Source organism: Rhinopithecus roxellana, chromosome 15, assembly GCF_007565055.1.
Source record: "Rhinopithecus roxellana isolate Shanxi Qingling chromosome 15, ASM756505v1, whole genome shotgun sequence".
NCBI lineage: Eukaryota > Metazoa > Chordata > Mammalia > Primates > Cercopithecidae > Rhinopithecus > Rhinopithecus roxellana.
In genome coordinates, this window is record NC_044563.1 from 47,795,628 (window position 1) to 47,820,238 (window position 24,611).

General features: G+C 37.9%; 1 protein-coding gene across 9 annotated transcripts in view; it reads left to right on the forward strand.

Moving 5' to 3' along the window:
* The window catches only part of DLG2 (discs large MAGUK scaffold protein 2), a 2,272,173-nt gene that overhangs the window by 1,604,374 nt on the left and 643,188 nt on the right, over positions 1-24,611 (forward strand). For all 9 annotated transcript variants that reach the window (XM_030918836.1, XM_030918835.1, XM_030918840.1 and 6 more), the window contains one exon: positions 2,818-2,942. In XM_030918836.1, the coding sequence (XP_030774696.1) occupies positions 2,818-2,942 (125 nt within the window). The remainder of the gene's footprint in view (positions 1-2,817; positions 2,943-24,611) is intronic.

The window sequence follows — 24,611 nt, forward strand, 5'->3', positions numbered from 1 at the left end:
GACGAGGCTCCAAAAAACAAAGATGAATACTACACAGTTCCTGCCTTCTACAAGCCCAGCTTAGAGGAAAGAGACTCAGAAATAGACAACTACAAAATAGCACAATGCATAACATAAGTAAGCATAAAAACCTACAAAAACACAGAAATGTGATCTATGTAAGGAAGGGTTGGGTGATAATTTAGTATTAACTTGAGCAAACACCGTCTGAGCCACATCTTCAAAAATGAGAAGAAATGAACTAGTCAAGGAGGCGATGTGAAGTTTCTGATAGAGAAAACAGCATACACAAACACCAAGAGAGGAATTATAGTGAGGTCTGTGCAGTAAAGAACCTGCAGTTCACTTCAGTATTCCTGGGAGGTAAAGTGTGAAGCTGGAAATAAAGTTGACAAGGTTAAGAGTTAGATCACAAATATATTTCTCACATGACAAAGTTTTGAGTACCCTCTCCAAACATGTTGACAATATCAGGAGAAAGTGTTTGGGTATCACCCAATCCCTGCTTGCCTCCTTCCCTACTCTCCTTAATCAAGAAATTATTATCCCTGAGATGCTAACTATAGTGAGACCAATACACTGTAGTTGATGTACTTAGGGCTTGACCCAAATTACATTGAAAATACTCATCCTCCCATTTTTTCTTTCCCAAACCTCTGAATCTTAGAGAACTGCCTCATTAAGTCCCCTAAACACTATCTCCATGGCTACATACTTGACAGTGCAGTTGAGGTTATACACTACGTGAAATATACTGATCACTGGATGCCACAGTATCATTGCTTTTTTTGCTATGCTTTGAATATCCACGAAGGCAGAAACCATCTGGCCTTAACCTCTGCAGTCTTAATTTAGAGTCAGTTGCATAGGAAATGCTCAACCAATACTAACACCGTCATTTGGTGTCAATAAGTATTTAAAATCCAAAATGGTTCCTCGTATACTCTGCTCTTGTAAATTTCATGATGAAGGTACGTCTATCCAATTCTTCTTGCTTTCTTTGTTCCAACTTTATTGTTTGTTCCTTGGTGTGGTATACCCTTTCTCACCTAAGGGCTTTTACACAAGTTCTTCCCCCATGTCAAAATGTTCTTCTCTATGTCACCAAGTCACTGTGTTTGGTTCTCTTAGCCACTCCTACACTCTGCATTTCCCCTGCATGTACCTTAAAAACTGACATATTTACTCCTGTAGCTCCAGGGCTTACTCTAGTGCCAGGTACAGAGGTGGTGTTTAATAACTTTTAAATAAATTCATGATTATATGACTGCTAATAAGTAATAACTGCTCAGTGAACACTAGACTTTTTCAAAGAGCAAACAGAATTAGAGAAGGCATCAGAAGTATAAAGACATGGGATTTTAGTTGCCATAGCTGAATTATTCATTTCACCCTTTCAACATATGTAAGAAATATACAATTGCAAAAACAACCCTCTGGAACTCAGTTTTATTAATTCAGTCAATAAAAATTGCTAAACATTACCTTGACATTTGCAGTGGTATAGCTATCAAGTTATAGCTGATCTTATCTTGACATTGAACCTTTCTGACTAACCAAGTGCCCTGATTAATTTCTCTGAAATAACTACCAAATTTGTAGTCCTCATCTCTTTTTACCCCAGAGTGGAAATTAATCAAGTGATCATAAATTTAGTAAGCTATATTTGTTGTAAGAATATGTAGAGAAATTTAATATCCAGTGATAAGGGACTGGTTAAATAAGTGATATGTGACGTTGATGAACATGACTAGCCATTTAAGATGAATAATTATAAAGACTGCCTAGCTATACAGAAAGGCCTTAAAATATAATGTGATTTGGAAAAAATTACCACACAACTGTGAAAACATATGTAGCTCTGGAGATGGGAGATGGGCATTAAAGGAGACTTTAGAAATAAGAAATAAATAATATGGTTTGTGGATTTGGGGGGATTTTTAATTATGCCTTACGTACAAATTTTAGAAAGATATACATATATATATCCTTTAGATTTATATATATCCATATATATATCCTTATATATATCTATCCATATATATATCCTTATATATATATCTTTAGAAAGAGATAAAGAGATATATGTATATATGTATATGTATATACATATATATATACACACACACACAGGATATCAGTTACTATAATCTACAGGAGTAAGTGTAAAGGCTTTATTAGGATACAAACTACTCAGATTTACATGCTGCTACACTATTGCATGTCTTTTCTATTGTTATTGCAAATTAAAGTCTGTTTATTGTTCAAAAGTATCTCCCGTGCATTATGACTCTAGAAGAGGGCCCTGTCTTCTGAAGTGGAAGTTTTCTGTTACTTAGAAACACATTTATTTGACAGAGAAGTGATATTAGAGCAACAATACCAGAAATAAGAAAATGAAACACCCAAGTTCACTCTTCTATTAAATCAAATTCTTTCATGTAACTTTTTTCTTCCTTTTTCATATGAATGTATAATTTTTACAATTGACACTCTAAAGATTCTTTATATTTTTTCATATTACACAATTTGTAAGTTTTTAATTCCTGCTTCATAAATGTGATTTTAATTGCTGCATAAAGGAAGCAATTTTTAAAAGCAAAAATATAATGCCTCTTGCATTCTTACAGTGCAGGAATAAACCTGAGTGTTTTTCCTGCCTTCCTTTAACTGCTAACCATGCACTTTATGGTTTAGCATACAAGACTGTTGTCACCTGATTTCCATTTGAGTAGTAACATGATAATGCAGAGTGCAAGAGGAACTAGGTTTTAGGTGACAGACACGTCATTTAATATCTGCTTTTTGTTTCTACAGGGGAATTCTGGCCTGGGATTCAGTATCGCTGGGGGGACAGATAATCCCCACATTGGAGATGACCCTGGCATATTTATTACGAAGATTATACCAGGAGGTGCTGCAGCAGAGGATGGCAGACTCAGGTAAAGATCTGAAACATTAGAATGATTTTGAAAGTAAATCTGCTGCATTAATGAGACACGTTTGTACCTTTGAAGAATAATAATTCTACAAAAGTTCTGTACTTGAAAGATTTTTAAGGCAAGCTTCCTGAAATGACTTTGCAGATTTCTTGCTACTGATTGAATTTCAATAGTATTTGATTTGTGTTTGTTGGTGGCTACCACACTGAACACTGGGCCAGGCCCTGTGAGGAGGGGATGAAGATAAATCTTTTGTTTGGATGAGGCCTTCAGTCTAGTTGGAAAGAACATAAATATGAACTAATGGGCAAATAATATAATTATCAAAATGATACACTGTAAGTAACATTAGCAAGTAAAGCACTGTTATAGATATTGTATGTATTCTCAGATTCAGCAACCGTTTATAGGACTTTCTCTAGGCATTTAGAGAGGGAAAAATTGAGTCTAAAAAAAAATTCCCTGGGAAGATTTTCTCTGAGTCTTTAATGATAATTAAGATTTCACTAACCCTACAAATCTGAGTGGGAACACAGAGAACAGAACAAGTTGTCCCTCAGAAAAAAAAAAAAAAAGGGAAACCAGCTTGATTTGGGTGAAGAGCACAGAGTGACCTGACTCAGTGGCTCATGTCTATAATCCCAGTACTTTGAAGGCCAAGACAGATGGATCACTTGAGGTCAGGGGTTCGAGACCAGCCTGGCCAGCATGGCAAAACCCCATCTCTATTAAAAATACAAAAAGTCGCTGGGCCTGGTGGTGGGTACCTGTAATCCCAACTACTCTGGAGGCTGAGGTGGGAGAATGACTTGAACTTGATCCCAGTGAACTGAGATCATATCACTGCACTCCCGGCTGGGTGACAGAGTGAGACCATGTCTCGAAAAGCAAAAAAAAAAAAAAAAAAAAGGCACATGGTGAGGTGAGTTTAGGTTGGTGGAGGGAGTGTAGCCAGGTACTTCTCAGTGAAAGAGAGTAGTAGCTGCTTGAGCTGGGCTACTTTCTTTAAGGAACTTAATTGTGGGAAATAAGAGTTACCCTCATGGGGTAAATAACATAAAATGCTATGAGATCAAAATCTTAGCTAAAAGGCACTATAGATTGGAAAAATTAGGAGAGATTTTTCAGGAAGATTGGAAAAATTAGGAGAGATTTTTCAGGAAGAATAACATGCCCTAATGTCATTTTAGCATCCCTACTAGGTTGTAAATCCCGTCAGGCCAAGCAGTTATATATATATAAGTGGCTCAATAAACTCTTGCTGAAGAAATGAATTTTTGGATAAGTAAATAAATAAAGTGTAGAAGAGGAAGAAGTGAAAATTAATGTGGGAGGTAAGATAGGAAGGATATAATAAATACAAAATATTTATGACAATTGTTAATGACTGTAAGGAAGAGTTTATTCAAGAGGAATCACTGCAATGGAGATTTTGCAGTAGGGGAGGGAGATTGGTCTTAACTCTGAATACAAAAAGCACAAGTGAAGATGTATAGCCAAAGAGCTGTGGAGTGGAGGTGGCAGTTAGTGCATGGAAAATTACTGAGAGAAAACATCAAGGGTAAGGGGAATTCTGGCTAAAGGGACTTGGCAGGATTCTTGTTGAAGCCAGGCCAAGCTGATAAATTATCAAGGATATGGGATAAGGAATTTGATCAGATACCAAGGAGGAGAAGTTTTTGATAAACTGACTCAGCAGTATTCTTTCTAAAACTGGGCTAACGAGACCAAATAAAAAGCCTAAAGTCAAGGCCTAATTGAGAGTAGGACCCAGAGAAGCCTGACTCAAATTTAATCAAGGACAGAGTCTTATTAAATAACACAAGTGAAGTCCTGTAGGTAAGAATGACTTTAGCTTGCATGGAGCCACATTGAGGACTGTGACTTATGGAGCAGAAATGTAAGCTTCATAGCACTTCCTCAGTCTGTTTTTTCATTAAGCATATAAGCTACTTTGCTGTTTTTCTTATGAGTCAACCAAAAATACTTTTATTCCTTACCCAGTTTTTCTGATGTAGTGATTACTTTTGACAGCTGCATGTTTACAGCTTGAGGAAGAGAATCGCATTTTTTTTTCAGGCACATGTGCATCTTTTATCAACAAAAAAGATACTCCCACAGGAAATAAGCTTTTTGACAATCGAATTTTTAAGCTGAATTAACTAAATTCATTTCTGAATGAGGACATATCCCCACTAGAGTGAAAGGTTTGAAAAAGATGCTGTGTAATTCTATGAGTCATGGTGGGGATTCTGTTTGCTAACACTGGACCCTAAAGAAGCTCCATTTTTAAAGTTTAGAAATAGACTTGTTAGAGGATAATTTAGAAATTATCTCTAAATTATGATTATGGCAGGCCATAATCATAATTTTTAACCACTCTGTTTAACTACAAGAAGGGGAAAACCTCCACCCTTTAACCAAATTCTGGCTCTAAGCGTGAGATAGATTTTATGTTATATGTTTGCTCTACAATTAAGAATGAAAAGTGATATCTCTGAGAGTGCCAGCATTCTTTGCCTGCAAACTTGGTGGCAGCCCCATGCCTACAGAGGTAAAGCAAAGTTCTGCTGTGCTAGAAACTTCATTCTTTCATAGTTGTAAAGAGAATAATGATAATGAAAGCTGACATTTCTTGAGATTTTATCATGTGCGGGACATTGTGCTAAGACAGATACAGAGATGTCAGATGTAGACACACACACGTACACACACACACACAATCTCCTACTTCAGTAGCCATATAGGTAGGTACTATTATTGTGGCCATAATAATAAGGACTCAGAAAATTAAGGCTTAATGATTTTAAGGTCACCCAGCTAGCTTTGATCACATTAAAAATCCAGTTCTGAATGTCACTTAGGTACTCTCTAAACTCTCATGTGTTGGTAGAATTCCTACATCATGTGGTCTCTGCCTAAAAACTCCCAAAGGTAATGTTTTCACAATGTTAAGAGGTAATTCTGGCCGGGCGCGGTGGCTCAAGCCTGTAATCCCAGCACTTTGGGAGGCCGAGACGGGCGGATCACGAGGTCAGGAGATCGAGACCATCCTGGCTAACACGGTGAAACCCTGTCTCTACTAAAAATACAAAAACTAGCCAGGCGATGTGGCGGGCGCCTGTAGTCCCAGCTACTCGGGAGGCTGAGGCAGGAGAATGGCGTAAACCCAGGAGGCGGAGCTTGCAGTGAGCTGAGATCCAGCCACTGCACTCCAGCCTGGGCGACAGAGCAAGACGACTCCGTCTAAAAAAAAAAAAAAAAAAAAAAAAAAAAAAAAAAAAAAAAAAGGGAATTCTGAATATTACAGAGTTTGTTATTTTTCTATTGAGCCACAATTTCCCTTTTTTTTTTTTTTTTGCCTCTACCCATTGGTCCTTATTTTGGCTTCCTGGAGCCAGGGCCATGACCTGTGACTATGTGTATAAATATTGCCTACTAAGGTTGTACAGCAAACAACCTGCACAATTTTGTACAGTGCTTCTAACTAGACCAACAAAATTCACCTTCTCCCCAATCCACATTACAGCCTTTGCCTATGTACAGACAGCTAATAAGTATAGATTTTCAGTATTTGGCAGGTGGTCTAGTCCAAGGCATACATTTTATAGAGGGGAATTCTGCAGCTCAGACAAGTGACTTATGCTGAAGCATAAATCATTTGGGCATCCTATTTAACTACAATCTGAATGTCCTGACTCAAATAATTAAGATTCTTCGGTAGTGCTAAGAGACAGTAACACCAAAGCCTGAACTAAACCTGTATTTTTTTCTCAGTGTGACAGGAACACTGAGGCTGGACCAACAAGCCGTGAGGAGTATGTTTTATCTCACCATTAGTCCTTAAGGACATGGAAGAAGGACATTGTAATTAGCTCTGGAAAGATGTGGGTTCTAACTTCTGTATAGAACACAATTGACCTTGGACAAGTTAAACTCACTTAATAGCTGCTTTCTTATTTTGTAAAGTGGTGACAATAATACCTACTTCACTGAGATGTTCTGAGGTGGGATAACCGAACTCCTTAGCAATGGCAGGCACATAATTGGTGCTCAATAAATTTTACCACCGTTTTCCCCTTTCTCCTTACCTTCTCTGTCTGTCCCTAAGCAGTTTTTCCTCTCCTCTTGCCTCTGTTTCTTTCTTTTCTTCTCTATCCTCTATCCTTATACCTTCTACCTTTCCTTCTGCAGTCTCCTTTCACCCTCTATGTTCTTCCCTAAGTTTCCTGTCCCTATCTTTTCACATGCTTTTTTTCTCTTAGTCATAACATGGAATTAAAGACCATTAAAAAAAATAGGTATGATGCAAAAAACGGTTCTATACTCCTGTTCTCAAGTTCATAATATAAGCCGCTCAACCTGCTATGTTTCCTTTGCTTAAAGAAAAAAAAAAAAATCCCTATAAATTAAACATAGTTTTCTTTTTTGTAAACAAATCCTTTGGTGTTTCCTTTGAGTTAGAGACACTTAAATTTCTTTAAAATGTACCTTTGCATTATAAATTGCTATGGCCTGAATATTTGTATCCTCCCAAAATTCATCTGATCCCCAATGTAATGATATCAGGAGGTGGGACCTTTGAGAGATGATTAGGTTCTGAAGGTGGAGTACTCATGCATGTCTTTGTAAGAGAGATCCTGACTTATATTAGTGCCCTCATAAAAGCTTCTTTGCCCCTTCCTTTATGTGAGGACGTATCTAGAAGGTGTTATCTATGAACCAGGAAAAGGCCCCTCACTAGACATCAAATCTGACAGTGCCTTGGTTTATAGGCCATTTAGTTTATGATATTATATAATAGCCCAACAGACTACGATATAAATTATATTTTTGACGGTTAAATAACACTAACATTTACAGAGAAGCTAAGCTCCAGAGAAATAAGGTGATGGGTTTGCTCCAAGGAGAGTAGTAATCTGAACTCTAAATTGGTGGATATGTAATAATCAGATCAATAATAATAATAATATTAATAAAGACCAACATAGTGCTTACAATGTGCCAAGTCATTTTCTGGCACATTAGGTCATTTAAAGTGTTAAATGACTCAATAAAACTCATACTATTATTTATTACTCATTTTTCAGATAAGAAAATTGAGGAACTGAGAGGTTAAGCAACTTCCCTAAGTTTGTACTATTAGTAAATATTGGAGCCAGAATTTGGAGCAGTTTGACTCCAGTCTCTGTGTTTTTATTTTATAAGCTATAATGCAGAAAAACAACAACAACAACAACACTTAAAAGACCCACTGTGGTAAGCATCATTCTAAATGCCACTCCTAGACATGTACAGTAACTCATGCCTGTAATCCCAGCACTTTGGGAGGCCGAGGCAGGTGGATCACTAGAGATCAAGAGTTCAGACCCAGCCTGGCCAACATGGTAAAACCCCGTCTCTACTAAAAATACAAAAATTAGCGGGGTGTTGTGGCGGGCATCTAATCCCAGCTACTCAGGAGGCTGAGGCAGGAGAATGGCTTGAGTTGGGGAGGTGGAGGTTGCAGTAAGCTGAGATTGCACCACTGTACTCCAGCCTGGGCAACAGAGTGAGACCCTATCTCAAAATAAATAAAAAATAAAAATAAAACTGCCACTCCCCAAGATTCTATTCCATAATCCATAGAACCTGTGACTATAATGAGATGTCACTCCTATGATTTTTATATGGTATAATTTACCTTAAAATAGGGAGAGTATACATGTGAGCCTGGTCTAATTACATGAACCCTTAAAATTGGAGACTTTTCTCAGGCCGGTGGCAGAAGTTAAAGAGATTTGAGATGTGTGAGGTACTTGACACATTGTTGCTGACTTGAAAATGATGGTGGCCATGAGAGAAAGAATAGGAATGGCCTCTAGGAGCAGAGAGAGATTCCCAGGCTAACAGCCAGCAATGAAGCAGGGACCTCAGTTCCACAATCTCAAGGAACTGAATTCTGACACAACCACATGAGCTCGGAAGAAGACCCTGAACCTTAAGATGAGAATGCAGCTCAGCTGACATCTTGATACAGCCTTGTGAGAACTTAAGCAGAGATTCTGGCCACACTGTGCTAGACTTATGACATACACAAATAATGAGCTAATAAACAGATATAGTTTCAAGTTGATAAGTTTGTGGTAATTTTCTTTCTTTCTTTCTTTCTTTCTTTCTTTCTTTCTTTCTTTCTTTCTTTCTTTCTTTCTTTCTTTCTTTCTTTCTTTCTTTTTTCTTTTTTTCTTTTTTTTTTAGATGGAGACTTGCTGTGTCACCCAGGCTGGAGTGCAGTGGCGTAATCTCAGTTCACTGCAACCTCTGCCTTCTGGGTTCAAGCAATTCTTCTGCCTCAGCCTCCTGAGTAGCTGGGACTACAGGTCCCCGCCACCACACCTGGCCAATTTTTGTATTTTCAGTAGAATCAGAGTTTCACCACATTGGCCAGGCTGGTCTCGAACTCCTGACCTTGTGATCTGCCCACCTCGACCTCCCAAAGTGCTGGGATTATAGGTGTGAGCCACCGTGCCCAGCCAGTTTGTGGTAATTTTCTAGGAAACAAATCTAGGAGTCCTGGAATCATGAAAAAACTTCCTGTGTGTGCGAAATCATAGCCAATATAAAGTGACAGTGCAGACTAAAGGCACAGATAAAGTGAAAAGTGACTTCCTCCCTAAGTAGATCAGACTTCAAATCGAGTTCCAGTCTTAGTTGTTGCTGCAGAAAAGAGATATAGGGGAAAGAACACAATATTTGGAGTCAAAGACCAAGGTTTCGGGTACTACTTGCTAGCTATGTGACTTTGTGCCCCTTTTTAAGCTCTCTGTTCTTCAGTTTCCTCACTGGTACACTGGAGACAGGAACATTTATCTCAAGAAGATATAGTAAGATTACATGAAATAGTCTTTGTGACGGAATTATGTGAAAGGCAAGGTCTGCAACACAACCCCGTATCTACAGAGCCAGCTATTCAGCAGAATGCTGAACCTGAGTCACAAGTCTGTGGCAGTCAGTGATGGACAGTATGGTAGGCAAAAATCTAAGATGCCCCTCAATAACCTACATCCTTCTATAATCCTTTTCCTTTAAATGTGGACAGGACCTGTGAATATGATCGGATTCAATTCCATGATTATGCTACTTTATATGGCAAAAGGGACTTCACAGATGTAATTAAGTCCCCTAATCATTTGACTTTGATTTAATCAAAATGGAGATTATCCTGATTCAGACTGACCCATCTAATGAAACTTTTAAAAACAGAGAGATTCTCTTGCTGGCATGGATGAAGCAAACTTCCATGTTGTTAGAGAACCTATGGTGGGCCTGTGTAGTGAGGACCGGAAGGCATCCTTTAGGTACTAAGTACAGTCCCCAGCCTACAGCTGGCAAGATAGAAGACGTCAGACATATAGTCACAAGGAATTGATTTCTGCAGATTGCTACATGAGCTTATAAGAGAACCCCAAGCTCCCAAAAGGAATGCAATCCAGCTGACACATCAGTGCATGCAGCCTCGTGATACTCAAAGTAGAGGACTCCTCTGAGTCACGTCTGAATTCCTGACCTACTGAAATTCCGAGATAATAAGTATATGTTGCCTTAAACTGATTAATTTGTGGCAAATTGTCATGTAACAATAAGAAACTAATATAGACATATAAATTCTGGACCCTAAAATTCCCTTAAACTGGGCTGCAGAGTAGCTTGCTGGTGCAGGTCTCCAGTAACACTGTCACACCCAAAACTTCAGAAACACTGATCAGGCCTCATGACTGAACTTGGGACTTTCTAATACCTAAAGGCAAGAGACCAAAAGCACAATCAATCAAAAGCAAGGGGGGGACCCAGGCTGGCAAAAGTGGGGAATCTAGTCCCTCGGGTGGAGGGACAGCAGAGATGGAGACTGAGACCTGTTTTACATCTAATGGCTGGAGATGTGAATCTGAGCTGGATTGAGGGAGATAGCTAGAAACTGCAGGGAAAATGTGAGATGAGGGCTAAGTCAAGAGGCAAGGCAAGAAGAGCATATGGTGGTTTAGATGAGTTTCTCTGGACAGTGACCATTTTCTGATAGAACTTGTTTTTAAATAGAGCTTTATGGGTATGTGTGTTTATGGCTATGATATTTGTCTTTTGAGTAATAAATATAAAATAAAGAAGAGTAGACAAAGACTAAGCAAAATACAGCACATTCGTTTTTACACTACACAACGCTAATCACTAGTAACATTTTTGTACGTGTCTTTCTGATATTTTTTGCGTTTCAAACTTAGTTTAGATCATACTCCATATGATATTTAGTATTTGTTTAACTTCACTTAACCTTAGTTCAGAGACCTTTCCCTGTATCAATAAAAAAGCCTTTACAAATAATTTAATTGCTATAAAGTAGCATATTTAACCATTCACATTGTTAGGAATTTATTTTCAGTTTATCAACATTTTAAATATATGGGCATCTTTTGAAAAACATTATTAACCTTTTACCTCATTATTTCCTTAGGATATATTTCTACTAAGGAATTTCTGAACCTGATAGAATGAACATTTTAAAACCTTTTGATACATGTTACCAAATTTATTTCCAAAAATATTCTACCAAATTTTACTTTTACCAACAATGTTGGAGAGGTCCTACTTTGCAATATGTTGTCAGTGTATTTGTATTTTTAGTAGAGACGGGGTTTCACCGTGTTGGCCAGGCTGGTCTTGAACTCCTGACCTCAGGCAATTTGCCCACCTTGGCCTCCCAAAGTGCTGGGATTACAGGCGTGAGCCACCGTGCCCAGCCAGCATTACCTATCCTTAAGCAATATTTGAAAAGAACATTAGGTTTTCTTTCAGAGCAAAATAGATATACATCCATGATTTGAAGATTTTTATTTCTTCACTTATATTTGAATCATAAAAATGCCTCTGTGTAACTTGAAGTCCCAGAATTGCCAAGGACCAATATGCCATCCTGGGGAAGAGCTATCACATGACAGCCTCCACTTGGCAATGCAGCAATGACATTTTACACAAGAGTGCATTTATTAAAGGCATCCACAGCACAAAAGCAGCATGTAGAAACAGGCAGAAAAGATGGCTGCTTGCCAATTTCCTGACAAGTGACACAATTTAATCTCTTAGCCTTTAGCATAATCATTTCTACTCCCAGAAAAGATTTAGAAAATAAAAAGTTTTTTTTTCTTTAAATCCATTGCTTCATGCATTACTTCCATGTCTGTTTACAGGTAAGGTTGTCTTTGTTCTCACAAAAGTCAAGATAACATACATGTTTATTTCAAACAAGAATAATGATTATACTGAGGTTTGAGTGTACTGGCAAAGTTGAAAGGTCAAGGACCAATGTTTCAAGAATGCAGTTCTTGTGTATAAACCACAACATTGTCCTTTTGGCTGTCCTTTGACAATTCATTCTTTTGCTTTTTCATTAATGTATATCCACTAACTCACTGATGATTTTAAAATAAGAACATGGTGAGAAAGACAGAAGGCGAGGGGAGGAAAAGGAAACACAGAGAGGGAAGGAAAAGAAGGAAGAAAAATGATTGGTAATCATCAGGAGATGAAGGCTTAGAAATGGAAAAGATAAAGCTCAACTTTACTTGTTTTTTTTGTTTGTTTGTTTTTGTTTTCTGTGCAAATGAGAGAAGCACTAAACAGAGGAAAGGGAGTAACTTCCAGGCATCACAGTCTGACACTTACTCCCAAGACCCACTTACCGATTGTTTAAGGAAATAAAAGATTTCTAGGAAGTGGAAATAGCGTAAGAGATTGCTAAATTCTTAGAATACCTCTCCATATTGAATTTTCATGAGTTTGGGTGATTGCAAATAAAAAAAGCACACAAGTCACAACATCCAACCTGTCAATTTCCTCTGTATCCCAACTGATGGTTGCACTAAATGACTATGATCATCGTAAATGTTTTATTCAAAAGCAGAGACTTTTAGTGCCTCCAAATCCAAGTAAACTTTTATTTCATCATTATTTTGGGGTCAAAGCAGAATACAAGCCCAGCTGTTGCTCTGAACAGGAAGACTTTCATGAGAAGGGAGACTTTATTACCTAGTATAAATGATACCAGCGCTCTCTTTAGAAAGATGTATGATGCAAATCTCAATGGACTTATTCTTATGGATTATTTTTTCCATCTCTCCCAACAAAAATGAAAAGCATTGAAGGGTAACAACCGTCTCTTTTGATTTTCTCTATCCATAACATCAACCCTATTGTATTTATAGAGTACTTGGACAAGAAGAAAATCACCTAGCAAGTGGTTCAGTGGTGATTGCCAATCAACAAGTCCCCAACAATTTAGTATTATATTACACAAGAAAGTTTCTATACAAGAAGAATAATTTCAGCTGCACAGCTGGAAGAACATCAGGCACCCACAAGCAGTCTTTCACAGCTGGAAAGGCATCTCCAGCAGTTTTCCTATTTCTGTCAGCTACCGTATATTCCAAAAACTGAAATCCACCTATGAGTTGACTGAAATATTAATAACTTTGTGGCAAACATGACTTGTTGGATTTTTGGGTTTTTTTTTTGTTTTGTTTTGTTTTGTTTTTCTGTAGCAAATTGTATCAAGACTTCTGGATATATACCTGCATAAGAATGTAATTGCCCCCCATCTCACACTGTAGACAAATATTAATTAAATGGTATCATACCTACATGTAAGAGCTATAACTATAAAAGTCTTAGAAGAAAATGTAGGAGGAAGTCTTTATGATCTTGGCTTAGGAAGTGGTTTCTTTATATGACACAAAAAGCACGAGCAACAAAGAAAAAATAGATAAATTGGAATTCATCAATTAAAAACTTTAGTGCTTTCAAAGGGCACTATCAAGAAGTTAAAAGATAACCCACATAATGAGAGAAAATGCTTGCAAATAATATATCTGATAAACAACTTGTGTCCAGAATGTATAATAAAACTCCTACAACTCAACAATAAGAAGACAAATAACCCAATTTAAAAATGATCAAGGATTTCATATTAGTTTTCTACTGCTGCTATAACACATTACCACAAACTTAGTAACTTAATGCGAGTTTATTATCTTATAGTTCTGGAGGTCAGAAGTCCAAAATCAGACTCACTCAGATAAACTTGGAATGTTGACAGGGCAACCACAGAGATTCTACGGGATAATTTGTTTCTTTTCCTTTTCCCAACTTCTAAAGGCCGTCTGAATCACTTGGCTCATAACCCTTTTCTCCATCCTGAAAGAGCATTGGTCCAACCTTTACTTCCATCACCCTATTTCTTCATTGACTATGACTCTACTACCTCTTCTTTATAAGGACTCCTATGATTATATTGGAAGCACCAGGATAATCCAAGAAAGTCACGTCATCTCAAGATCCTCAACTTAATTACATCTGAAAGGTCTTTTGTGCCACATAAAGTAACATATTTGCAGGTTCCAGGCATTGGGGCATAAATTTATTGAGGTGAGGGGCTTATTTGGCCTACCACAAATTTGAATATATATTTCTTCAAATAAGATATGCAAATGGCCAATGAGCACATAAAAAGATGTCCATCATCATTATTCATTGGTGAATGAACAGCAAATCAAAAGTATAGGGAGATACCACTTTATACCCTCAAGGATGGCTATGATAATAAAGATGGACAGTACAAGTGTTGGCAAGGATGTAGAGAATCAGAGCCCTCAGCGTGCCTGGTGGGATTGTAAAATGGTGCAGCCACTTTAGAAAACAGTCTGGGGGCCGGGCGTGGTGGCTCAAGCCTGTAATCCCAGCACTTTGGGAGGCCGAGACGGGCGGATCATGAGGTCAGGAGATCGAGACCATCCTGGCTAACACGGTGAAACCCTGTTTCTACTAAAATACAAAAAACTAGCCGGGCGAGGTGGCGGACGCCTGTAGTCCCAGCTACTCAGGAGGCTGAGGCAGGAGAATGGCGTGAACCAGGGAGGTGGAGCTTGCAGTGAGCTGAGATCTGGCCACTGCACTCCAGCCTGGGCGACAGAGCAAGACTCCGTCTAAAAAAAAAAAAAGAAAACAGTCTGGCATATACCCAAGAGAATTGGAAACATATGTCCACACAAAAACTTGTACACTAAGGTTTATAGCACCATTATTTATAATAGCCAAAAACTAGAAACAACCCAAATGTCCATTGATGGGTGAATGGATAAATTGTGTTATATTCAAAAATGGAATATTACTAGCTGTAAAAAGGAATAAAGTACTGATAGATGGCACAATATTAATGAAACTTGAAAACATGCTAAGTGAAAGAAGCCAGACAAAAAAGGCTGCATATTATACAATTTTATTTACAAGGAATTTCTAGATTAGGGAAATCTATGCAAATAGAAGGTAGATTAGTGGTTGCCAGGGGCTAGTAATGGATATAAGATTTCTTCTGGGAATGATGAAAATATTCTAGGCTGGGCACTGTGACTTATGTCTGTAGTCCCAGCACCTTGGGAGGCTAAGGCAGGCAGATTGCTTTAGCACAGAAGTTTGAGGCCAGTCTCTACAACGTGGTGAAACTCCATCTCTGCAAAAAATACAAAAATTAGCCAGGTGTGGCAGTGCATGCCTGTTGCTTCAGCTACTTGGGAGGCTAAGGTGGGAGAATCGCTTGAGCCCAGGAGATCAGGGCTGCAGTGAGCCATGATTGCACTACTACACTCCAGCCAGGGTGACAGAGCAAGACCAAGAAAAGAAAGAGAGAGAGAGAGAGAGAGAGAGAGAGAGAGAGAGAGAGAGAGAGAGAAGGAAGGAAGGAAGGAAGGAAGGAAGGAAGGAAGGAAGGAAGGAAGGAAGGAAGGAAGGAAGGAAGGGAGGGAGGGAGGGAGGGAGGGAGGGAGGGAGGGAGGGAGGGAGGGAGGGAGGAGAAAAGAAAAGAAAAGAAAAGAAAAGAAAAAGAAAAGAAAAAAGAAAAGAAAAGAAAAGAAAGAGAGAGAGGGAGAGAAAGAAAGAGAAAGAAAGAAAATGTTTAAAATTACATAGCACAGACAATTGGACAACTCTGTGACTGTACTAAAAAAAAACACTGAATTATGCACTTTAAAAGGGCAAATTTTAAAGTATGTGAATTATATCTCAATAAAGATATTACTTTAAAAGTGCCCTGTAATTCTTTTTGGGCATAAATATTCCCATTTACAAATCTAAGAGATTTTTTTCTTAGTTTCTGAAAGCTCACAACTTCTTCATATTGTTGTTCATTTAAAGATAAAATTTATTTAAAGCTTTTGAATTTATTTACTAGTTCTTGAATCTGTTAAAGAAGATCTTTAGTTTGTTCTTAAATCTAACCAAGTAGAGAGTACCATTGGTTTGGGGCTCCATGTCTATATGGTGTAAGTAATCTTTAAACAAGCAAATATCACAAGGTGCTCCTATTTTCTAAACAGATATTTGACATTGTATTCCAGCTGCTAAAATATCAACATTGTATAAAAATTATCTGATAAATAACATTTCTATTTTCAGTCAAAAACAAATTATTGATATGCTTTACAATTTAGGGGATTAATTCAGATTGTGTTTTATAAGGTCCAACTTTCCAAATATCATCAAGAAAAAGAAAAGAATGATGTATTGATTCCTCACAGAGGAACAATAGGATTGCTAAGATATAGATGTGACGGTTCATATCCCTTAAGATTGGCTTTATGGGATTCTAAATATTCTGATTTAAGTGTAGCCACTGCTTTGTGTATAGGATATAATTTCTGGAATTATTTGTAGGTTTAGACCTAAACTTCCAGCTCAGACTAAAAGTTAGCAAGATGTACTGCTCTAGTGAAGGCAAGAGACATGGGAATCTCTGCCACTAACTAGCTATGAGTCCTTTAACTTTAGCATCTCTCTCTATAAAATGAATATTATACAGGATCTTGGGGAATTTCCCATTTTAAAATCACATTCTAATTACCTGACATTTGTTGACAGCCTGAGAAGTTCAGAATGCCATTATCATGGGCAGGAAATCAATGCTTTGTTTCAATTAAACTCATAGCTCTAAGAAGATCCACTGCTCATTAGAATCAGATACCAAAGAGCTAATTGCAGCTTTAAGTGGTGATAAGGCATTTGTTTTTATTTATTTCTAATAGTCTATCCAGAGACATGTTGTCATTCTAACATTCTGAAACCATATTTTATATTGATTTTAGCAAATAGCTCTTTGGGCTCTAGACAAAAGAAACTGGTTTGAGGGAGGTAGAAAAACATATTTAAATTATTTGCTGGAATTGAATTCAATGGTAATCTTAGTTATTTTTGGGAATTGGTTTTTCTGAGCAGTTTATAAATTGTGTCATTATTTAGAAAGGACTAATAATGTGATAAGCTTTGCACAAGCATCAAGCCACTTCAAATTAGATTAACAATTAAATGCCCAAATCATAAAGATATTAGAGCTACTGTCACAGAAAATCAGAGCTGGGCAGTAGTTAAATTGGTAGAAACAGATTTTATTCAGGAACTGTTGAAGTAGAGGAAAAGAGATCTCACTATAAACATAAGCTCAATTTCAGATACAATATGAACAAACGGGGATTCATAGCCAAGGAGCAGGGTGGAGATCAGTGGATAGAAAATTACTAGGAGGAAACATCAGGAGTAAAGGGGATTCTTGATCAATGGAACTTACTGAAAGTGGGTCAGAGTGATCAGATATCATTTGTGAGGGATTCTCTTTAAACTGTATCCCAGAAAGTGTACAATCATTATGTATCAATAGAATAAATTAACAAAAAAGGCAAGTTAACAGAAATCCTGCTAAAACTGAGAAGTACAAACCTGAGAAGAACGGACACTGAAACCCAAGGTCAAAGTCCAGATGGGAAGAGAGCTTAGAGGAGTCTGACTAAAGTTTGGTTTAGGACAGAATCTTTGTCACTACTTAATATTCACTGAACTTATAAAATGGTAAGCACCAGGCCCACCCTGACATTTTCAGAAACTGTGGCAACAGAAGAACAAAATCTTGCACATCTTCCGAGAGAAGTTTCTCCTCATACCACCCAGTCTGAGCCAGGCAACCTTTATTCACAAAATACCCTTCCCTCTCCCCCACCACTATCCCTGCTTCCATTCCAAAGGAACACATTACACTTTGGTTTTCCAGAGGAAACTGAAGCTGGAAAATGAAGTTAGAATATAAACTTTTTAAAATTCTCAAATTTCTATACCAGGAAATTCCTGCACAGGGAGAACACTCCCCAACCCCAGTTTACGCATTCCATTTTCTAGTCCCAGCTCCTTCTTACCTTATGAGAAGCCTGAGTGCATGCCTACAACACTAGAACTTGTACACCCAAAATCCACCTACTTTTTTCTTCAAATAGTTGCCCTTTGGTCACTTTTGAGCCTAGGGTTTTCATAAAGTTGGCACTATCAACCCTTAGAAATATGAACTGGGGAGAAAGTTTCACATATCTACTGGAGTGGGATGTAGCCCTCTGGTCAAGGAATTCCTGATTATGTCTGTTGGGATGAATGAAAGTAAAGCCTAAGTGATTTCCTCTCTGGGGTCTTGTGGACTTTCCATGAAGCAATCACTTGTGAGCATATATCTCTTACATGCTAACTGTATTTATTTAGTTTTAAGGCACAGTAAAAATAAAATAAACAGATATTCTCTTAATTCATTTTCTGTTACTATAACAGGATACCACAGACTGGGTAATTTATAAAGAAACGAAGTTTCTTAGGCTCATTGTTCTGGAGGCTGGCAAGTCCAAGAGCATGGTACCAGCATCTGACAAAGGCTATCCCATGGTGAAAGGGCAGGGCAGAAGCAGGATCAAGTACACAATACAGAGAGAGATACTCTAGGCCAGACTTGCTTTATAACAACCTTCTTTCTAAATAACTAACCAGCTCTCAAGATAATATTAATCCGTTTATGAGGACTCTGCCCTAATGACCCAATCACCTGTTATTAGGCCTGACCTCCCAACACTGTTGCATTGGGAATTAAATTTCCAACTTTCCAATGAACTTTTGGAGGACACATTCAAACAATGAGACTGTGACTGGTAGAGTTCTTAGCTTTTAGTTTCTCATATTAGGTTTTGTGGTGGTAATTGTGGCTTTCATCCCAAATTAATAGAGCAACCTTTCCTTTGTCTTAATGATACCACATTTATTTACATTAGATGACTGTTATTTTCTTTCTTTTTTTTTTTTTTTTTTTTTTTTTTTTTTTTTTTTTGCAAGATGGAGTCTTGCTCTGTTGCTCAGGCTGGAGTGCAGTGGTGTGATCTTAGCTCACTGGAATCTCCACCTCCCAGGTTCAAGCGATTCTCCTGCCTCAGCCTCCCCAGTAGCTGGGATTACAGGTGCCTGCCACCATGCCCAGCTAATTTTTGTATTTTCCGTGGAGATGGGATTTCACCATGTTAACCAGGCTGGTCTTGAACCCCTGACCTCAGGTGATCTACCCACCTTGGCCTCCCAAAGTGCTGGGATTGTAGGCATGAGCCACCATACCCAGCAGCTGACTTAGTTATTTTCTTGATAGCTAAATCTGAAGAGAAGAAACATGGCAATCTCTAAGTCTCCTTAATATGCCACCATTCTATATGTCTTCTGTCTCATGTTATTCATTTACTATTCTATTTTCTACAACATTTAGCATGTCTCTTACCTTTAGCAGACACTTAGAACTAATGATGGCTACTATTCATTAAATTTATTTCCATAAGCCTATGGAGGTATAAAGAAGTTCAATTATTTACAAGTGTCTGAGACAAAATTCAAACTCAGTCTGTTTGACTCCAAAATTCATATTCTTCTCACTACAGCACATGGCTGCAATTGCAATTATCTGCAGATAAATAACTGAATATATATTTAAGAATCTATGAACACAAAGCCCTGCCTGCATCTCATGTCATAGTATTAAAAATTAAAAGCACAAGTACATCAAAGTGACACCCATATTCTTTTAGCTCTTCAGAAAATGACTGATCAGTGTGGATTGGTGTTTTAGTCACTACACAAACCCATCTAAAAAGAAGGTGATAAAGATTAAATTATTTTGTTTTTGAAGATAATGTATTTCTCTGATTATAAAGTCATGGATGTTTCTCATAGAAAATTTGAAAAATACAGACATTTCAAAGTAAATTAGAATCATTTACAATCTTATCTCCAAAAGCCTCTATTTATTACACTCCTTCATATTCAGTGCATATTTTCAAATAGTTGAACTTTTATCCCGCCTTTTTCATTTAATACCATAACACAGGCATTGCACTTTAAAAATACTTTGTAAATTTGGGCTTGTAGAGTTTCTGCCAGAATTTACAAATTATTTTTAAAATACAATGCCTGTGTTATGGTATTAAATGAAAAAAGCAGGATAAAAGTTCAAGACATTTATGCACCCAACAAACAAATGAAAAAATGATCATCATCACTGGTCATCGGAGAGATGCAAATCAAAACTACAATGAGGGGGCCGGGCGCGGTGGCTCACTGTAATTACAGTGCTGTAATCCCAGCACTTTGGGAGGCCGAGGCAGGCGGATCACGAGGTCAGGAGATGGAGACCATCCTGGCTAACACAGTGAAACCCCATCTCTACTAAAAATACAAAAAATTAGTCTGGCGTGGTGGCGGGCACCTGTAGTCCCAGCTACTCGGGAGGCTGAGGCAGGAGAATGGCGTGAACCCAGGAGGCGGAGCTTGCAGTGGGCCGAGATGGCACCACTGCACTCCAGTCTGGGCAACAGAGCGAGACTCCATCTCAAAATAAAAACAAACAAACAAACGAAAACACAATAAGATACCATCTCACACCATTTAGAAGGGCGATCATCAAAAAGTCAGGAAACAACAGGTGCTAGAGAGGATGTGGAGAAATAGGAACGCTTTTACACTGTTCATGGGAGTGTAAACTAGTTCAACCATTGTGGAAGACAGTGTGGCGATTCCTTAAGGAACTAGAACTAGAAATACCATTTGACCCAGAGATCCCATTACTGGGTATATACCCAAAGGATTATAAATCATGCTACTATAAAGACACATGAACACGTATGTTTATTGCAGCACTATTCACAATATCAAAGACTTGGAACCAACCCAAATGTCCATCAATGATAGACTGGATTAAGAAAATGTGGCACATATACACCATGGAATACTATGCAGCAATATAAAAGGATGAGTTCATGTCCTTTGTGGGGACATGGATGAAGCTGGAAACCATCATTCTGAGCAAACAATCGCAAGGACAGAAAACCAAACACCACGTGTTCTCACTCATAGGAGGGAACTGAACAAAGAAAACACTTGGACACAGGGTTGGGAACATCACACACCAGGGCCTGTCATAGGTGGAGGGATGGGGGAGGGATAGCATTAGGAGAAATGCCTAATGTAAATGATGAGTTAATGGGTGCAGCAAATCAACATGGCACATGTATACCTATGTATCAAAACTGCATGTTGTGCACATGTACCACAGAACTTAAAGTATAATAAAAAAAAAAAAAGAAAAAAAAATGCTTTGTAAACATTAGTTTAAATAGTTGCATAATTTCATGTCATATTGATGTAACATTAACTTTTATCATGTTTTGGGCATTTAAGTTGTTTGTTGCATTGTAATGAACATCTTTGTAGAAAGGATTTAAAAATCAGACAGATTAGAGAATATTAGGACAACCATTCCCAAATTTGTTGTTACTTACATATTTCTGGGTTTGAAATTAACTGGCTCCAGTATTCCTTGTTACTTTTTTTTTTTTTTTTTTTTTTTGCTTTTTAAATTATAGACCTGAAGTATTTTTTAACATTATGTCTGATTGAATTAATAATAATAGTTTTTATTTATTAAAACCAGCTTCTGGAGAGGTTATAACACTTACTATCAGTATTATTCTAACATGTTGAGCTAAGACAATGTATAAGTCATCCTTTGCACAGTGACCTAGAATTGGTCTGTGACGACTCATGTTATCTGAATTCGGCCCAAATCATTTTTGATTATGCATTGTGCCTGTTATTTGGAACACAGACATCAGAGCCACAATTTACAATCCACAATATACTGCTAATAACTAAACTGTTGGTATAATTTTCCTTCTTCTCCTATCCTTCGTTAACTCTTTTAAATATTATAGTCTGATTTGGTAGTAAATTAACAGAGGAATGTAGACCATTAAAAAAAAAAAAAAAAAAGAAGCATTGCTTTTTTTTTTCTGAGACAGAGTTTTGCTCTTGTCATGCAGGTTGGAGTGCAATGATGCAATCTTGGCTCACTGCAACTTCCACCTCCTGGGTTCAAGAGAGTCTCCTGCCTCAGCCTCCCGGGTAGCTAGGATTACAGGTGTCCGCCACCACGCCCAGCTAATTTTTGTATTTTTAGTAGAGATAGCGTTTCACCTTATTGGCCAGGTTGGTCTGAAACTCCATACCTCAGGTGATCTACCCACCTCAGCCTCCCAAAGGGCTGGGATTATAGGCATGAGCCACCGTGCCCAGCCCAAAGCAATGCTTTCTTTCAGAAAACAATGAATTGAAAAACGAATTATTAACTGTTTCCCCTCTTTATGTCCATGTTGAATAAAATTATTAAAGCACAATTAATTTGACAGTCATTAGTCCAGGTATATATAATAATATACATCATCATAATAATGATGTAACATATATTTTAGAGCTTCATTGAAAAGCATCCCTTAATGATTGATTGGTTGTGCCTTATGTGAGAATATGCTTTATGTGCCATAAATTCATCACCTCTACATTCTCACTTGTCTAACATTCAGAGTGCAGCATCAAACTTGCAAACCTGACTTAGAAAAGAATATGAGCTATGTCACTCTTTTGTATGTGGGGAGTGAGAGAAGGTAGTTTCGGGGTTTTTGTTGTGGTGAGATAGATCTTGAGTAAGCTGATTCACTGTCATTGGGAAATTAAGTGATATAATAAGCATAAGGGATAAAGCAAGTGTTTATTAAACTGACAGAGAATCTTTTATTTTATTCCCAAATTGTTGTTATTTATTGGCCCTATAAATATTTCTCGAGTATTCTGCAGTGCATCAGACACTTAGAGCTGGGAATAGAGAAGGGAACAAGAAAATCAGGTTCTTTGCCATCATGGACCTCTCAGCCCAACACAGTAATCAACCTAAGTTGAGAGCTGAAATGAGTTCTATGTGTGTAAAGGACATAGTGCTGTGAAATGTTGTAATAGCATGACCTAATCTAGCCTAAGATACTTAGGGAAAGCCTTGCAGAGAGGTAATATTTAAGCTGAGACATAAAGGGTAACTGTTACACAAGTGAATGGAGCTAGAGGAGTCTTCAGGCAGAGAATGCATGCCCAAAGGCCTGAGGAGGAATAGGGAAGATCATTGTGACTAGAGGTGGTGAGAGAGTACAGACTGGCACAAGGTGAAGGTGGAGAGGTGGCCATGAGAAATCAGGGAGCGAGAGCCTTGGGTGCCATAGTAAGTAATTTATTCTTTATCCTTTTGAAAGCAACACGAAACCTTGAATGTTTCAATGTGGGAAATGACGAAACTAAATTGTTCTCTATAAAAAATCACTCTGCCATGGAACCTGGCTTAGCCGATAAGAGTTCCTGCAGTTATAGCAGTCTAAGAAGCTACTGTATGTCCAGACATTGTGGCTCATGCCTGTAATCCCAACACTTTGGGAGGCTGAGGCGGGTGGATCACCTGAGGTCAGGAGTTCAAGACCAGTCTGGCCAACATGGAGAAACCCTGTCTACTGAAAATGCAAAAATTAGCTGGGCATGGTGGCAGGTGCCTGTAATCCAAGCTACTTGGGAGGCTGAGGCATGAGAATTACTGGAACCCAGGAGGCAGAGGTTGCAGTGAGCCGAGATTGTACCACTGCACTCTAGCTTGGGTGACAGAGCAAGACGCCATCTCAAAAACAAAAACAAAAAACCAAACAAAAAATAGAAGCTATTATAGTAATTCAGGTAATGAAGGATTGTAACTTGAACTAAGATATTGGCAAAAAGACTGAGAGAAATAGACATATTTTGAAATATACTTAGGGGGTAATCTTTATAAATCTCAATGATTAATTGGAATGAGATGTAAAGGGAAGTGGTATTCCTTCAGATAAATCATCTGTGTCCTGTCCGTCCTGGGCCCCATATCAGGTGCTGAGTATACAATACCCTTGTTTTCAAAGAGTTCACCATCTAATAATTCTATTAGAGAATTATTAAAGAATGACTTTGACCATGACAATTGGAAAGGAACGATGGAGAGGTAAAGTTGGAAAATATGTTGAATAGTTCCATTTTGGACAATGTTAAGTTTAAGATGCCTACAACGAAAGCAAATGGAGGTATCAAATAGGCAGTTGAACATGGATATGGAACTCTGAGAGATCTGGCTGGGAATGTCATTAGGAATCTTTAAAACCAAGTGAATTAAGAGATTGCCTTGAAAAAATATGGGATAAAAAGAAAAGAGAAGCTAAGACTTAGTCCTGAGATATTTCAAACTTTTAATGTAGGTTAGAGCAGAGGTTTCTAAATTGAATAATGCATTCCTCTAGGAGTACATAGGTGGATTTATGTCACTTAATATCCACATCTTCAATTTGACCTGCCCAAGAAGAAGCCTGCAGCTTTATGATGGTTCTTCCTTTTCACTTTTCCATTTAATTGCTATTTTCA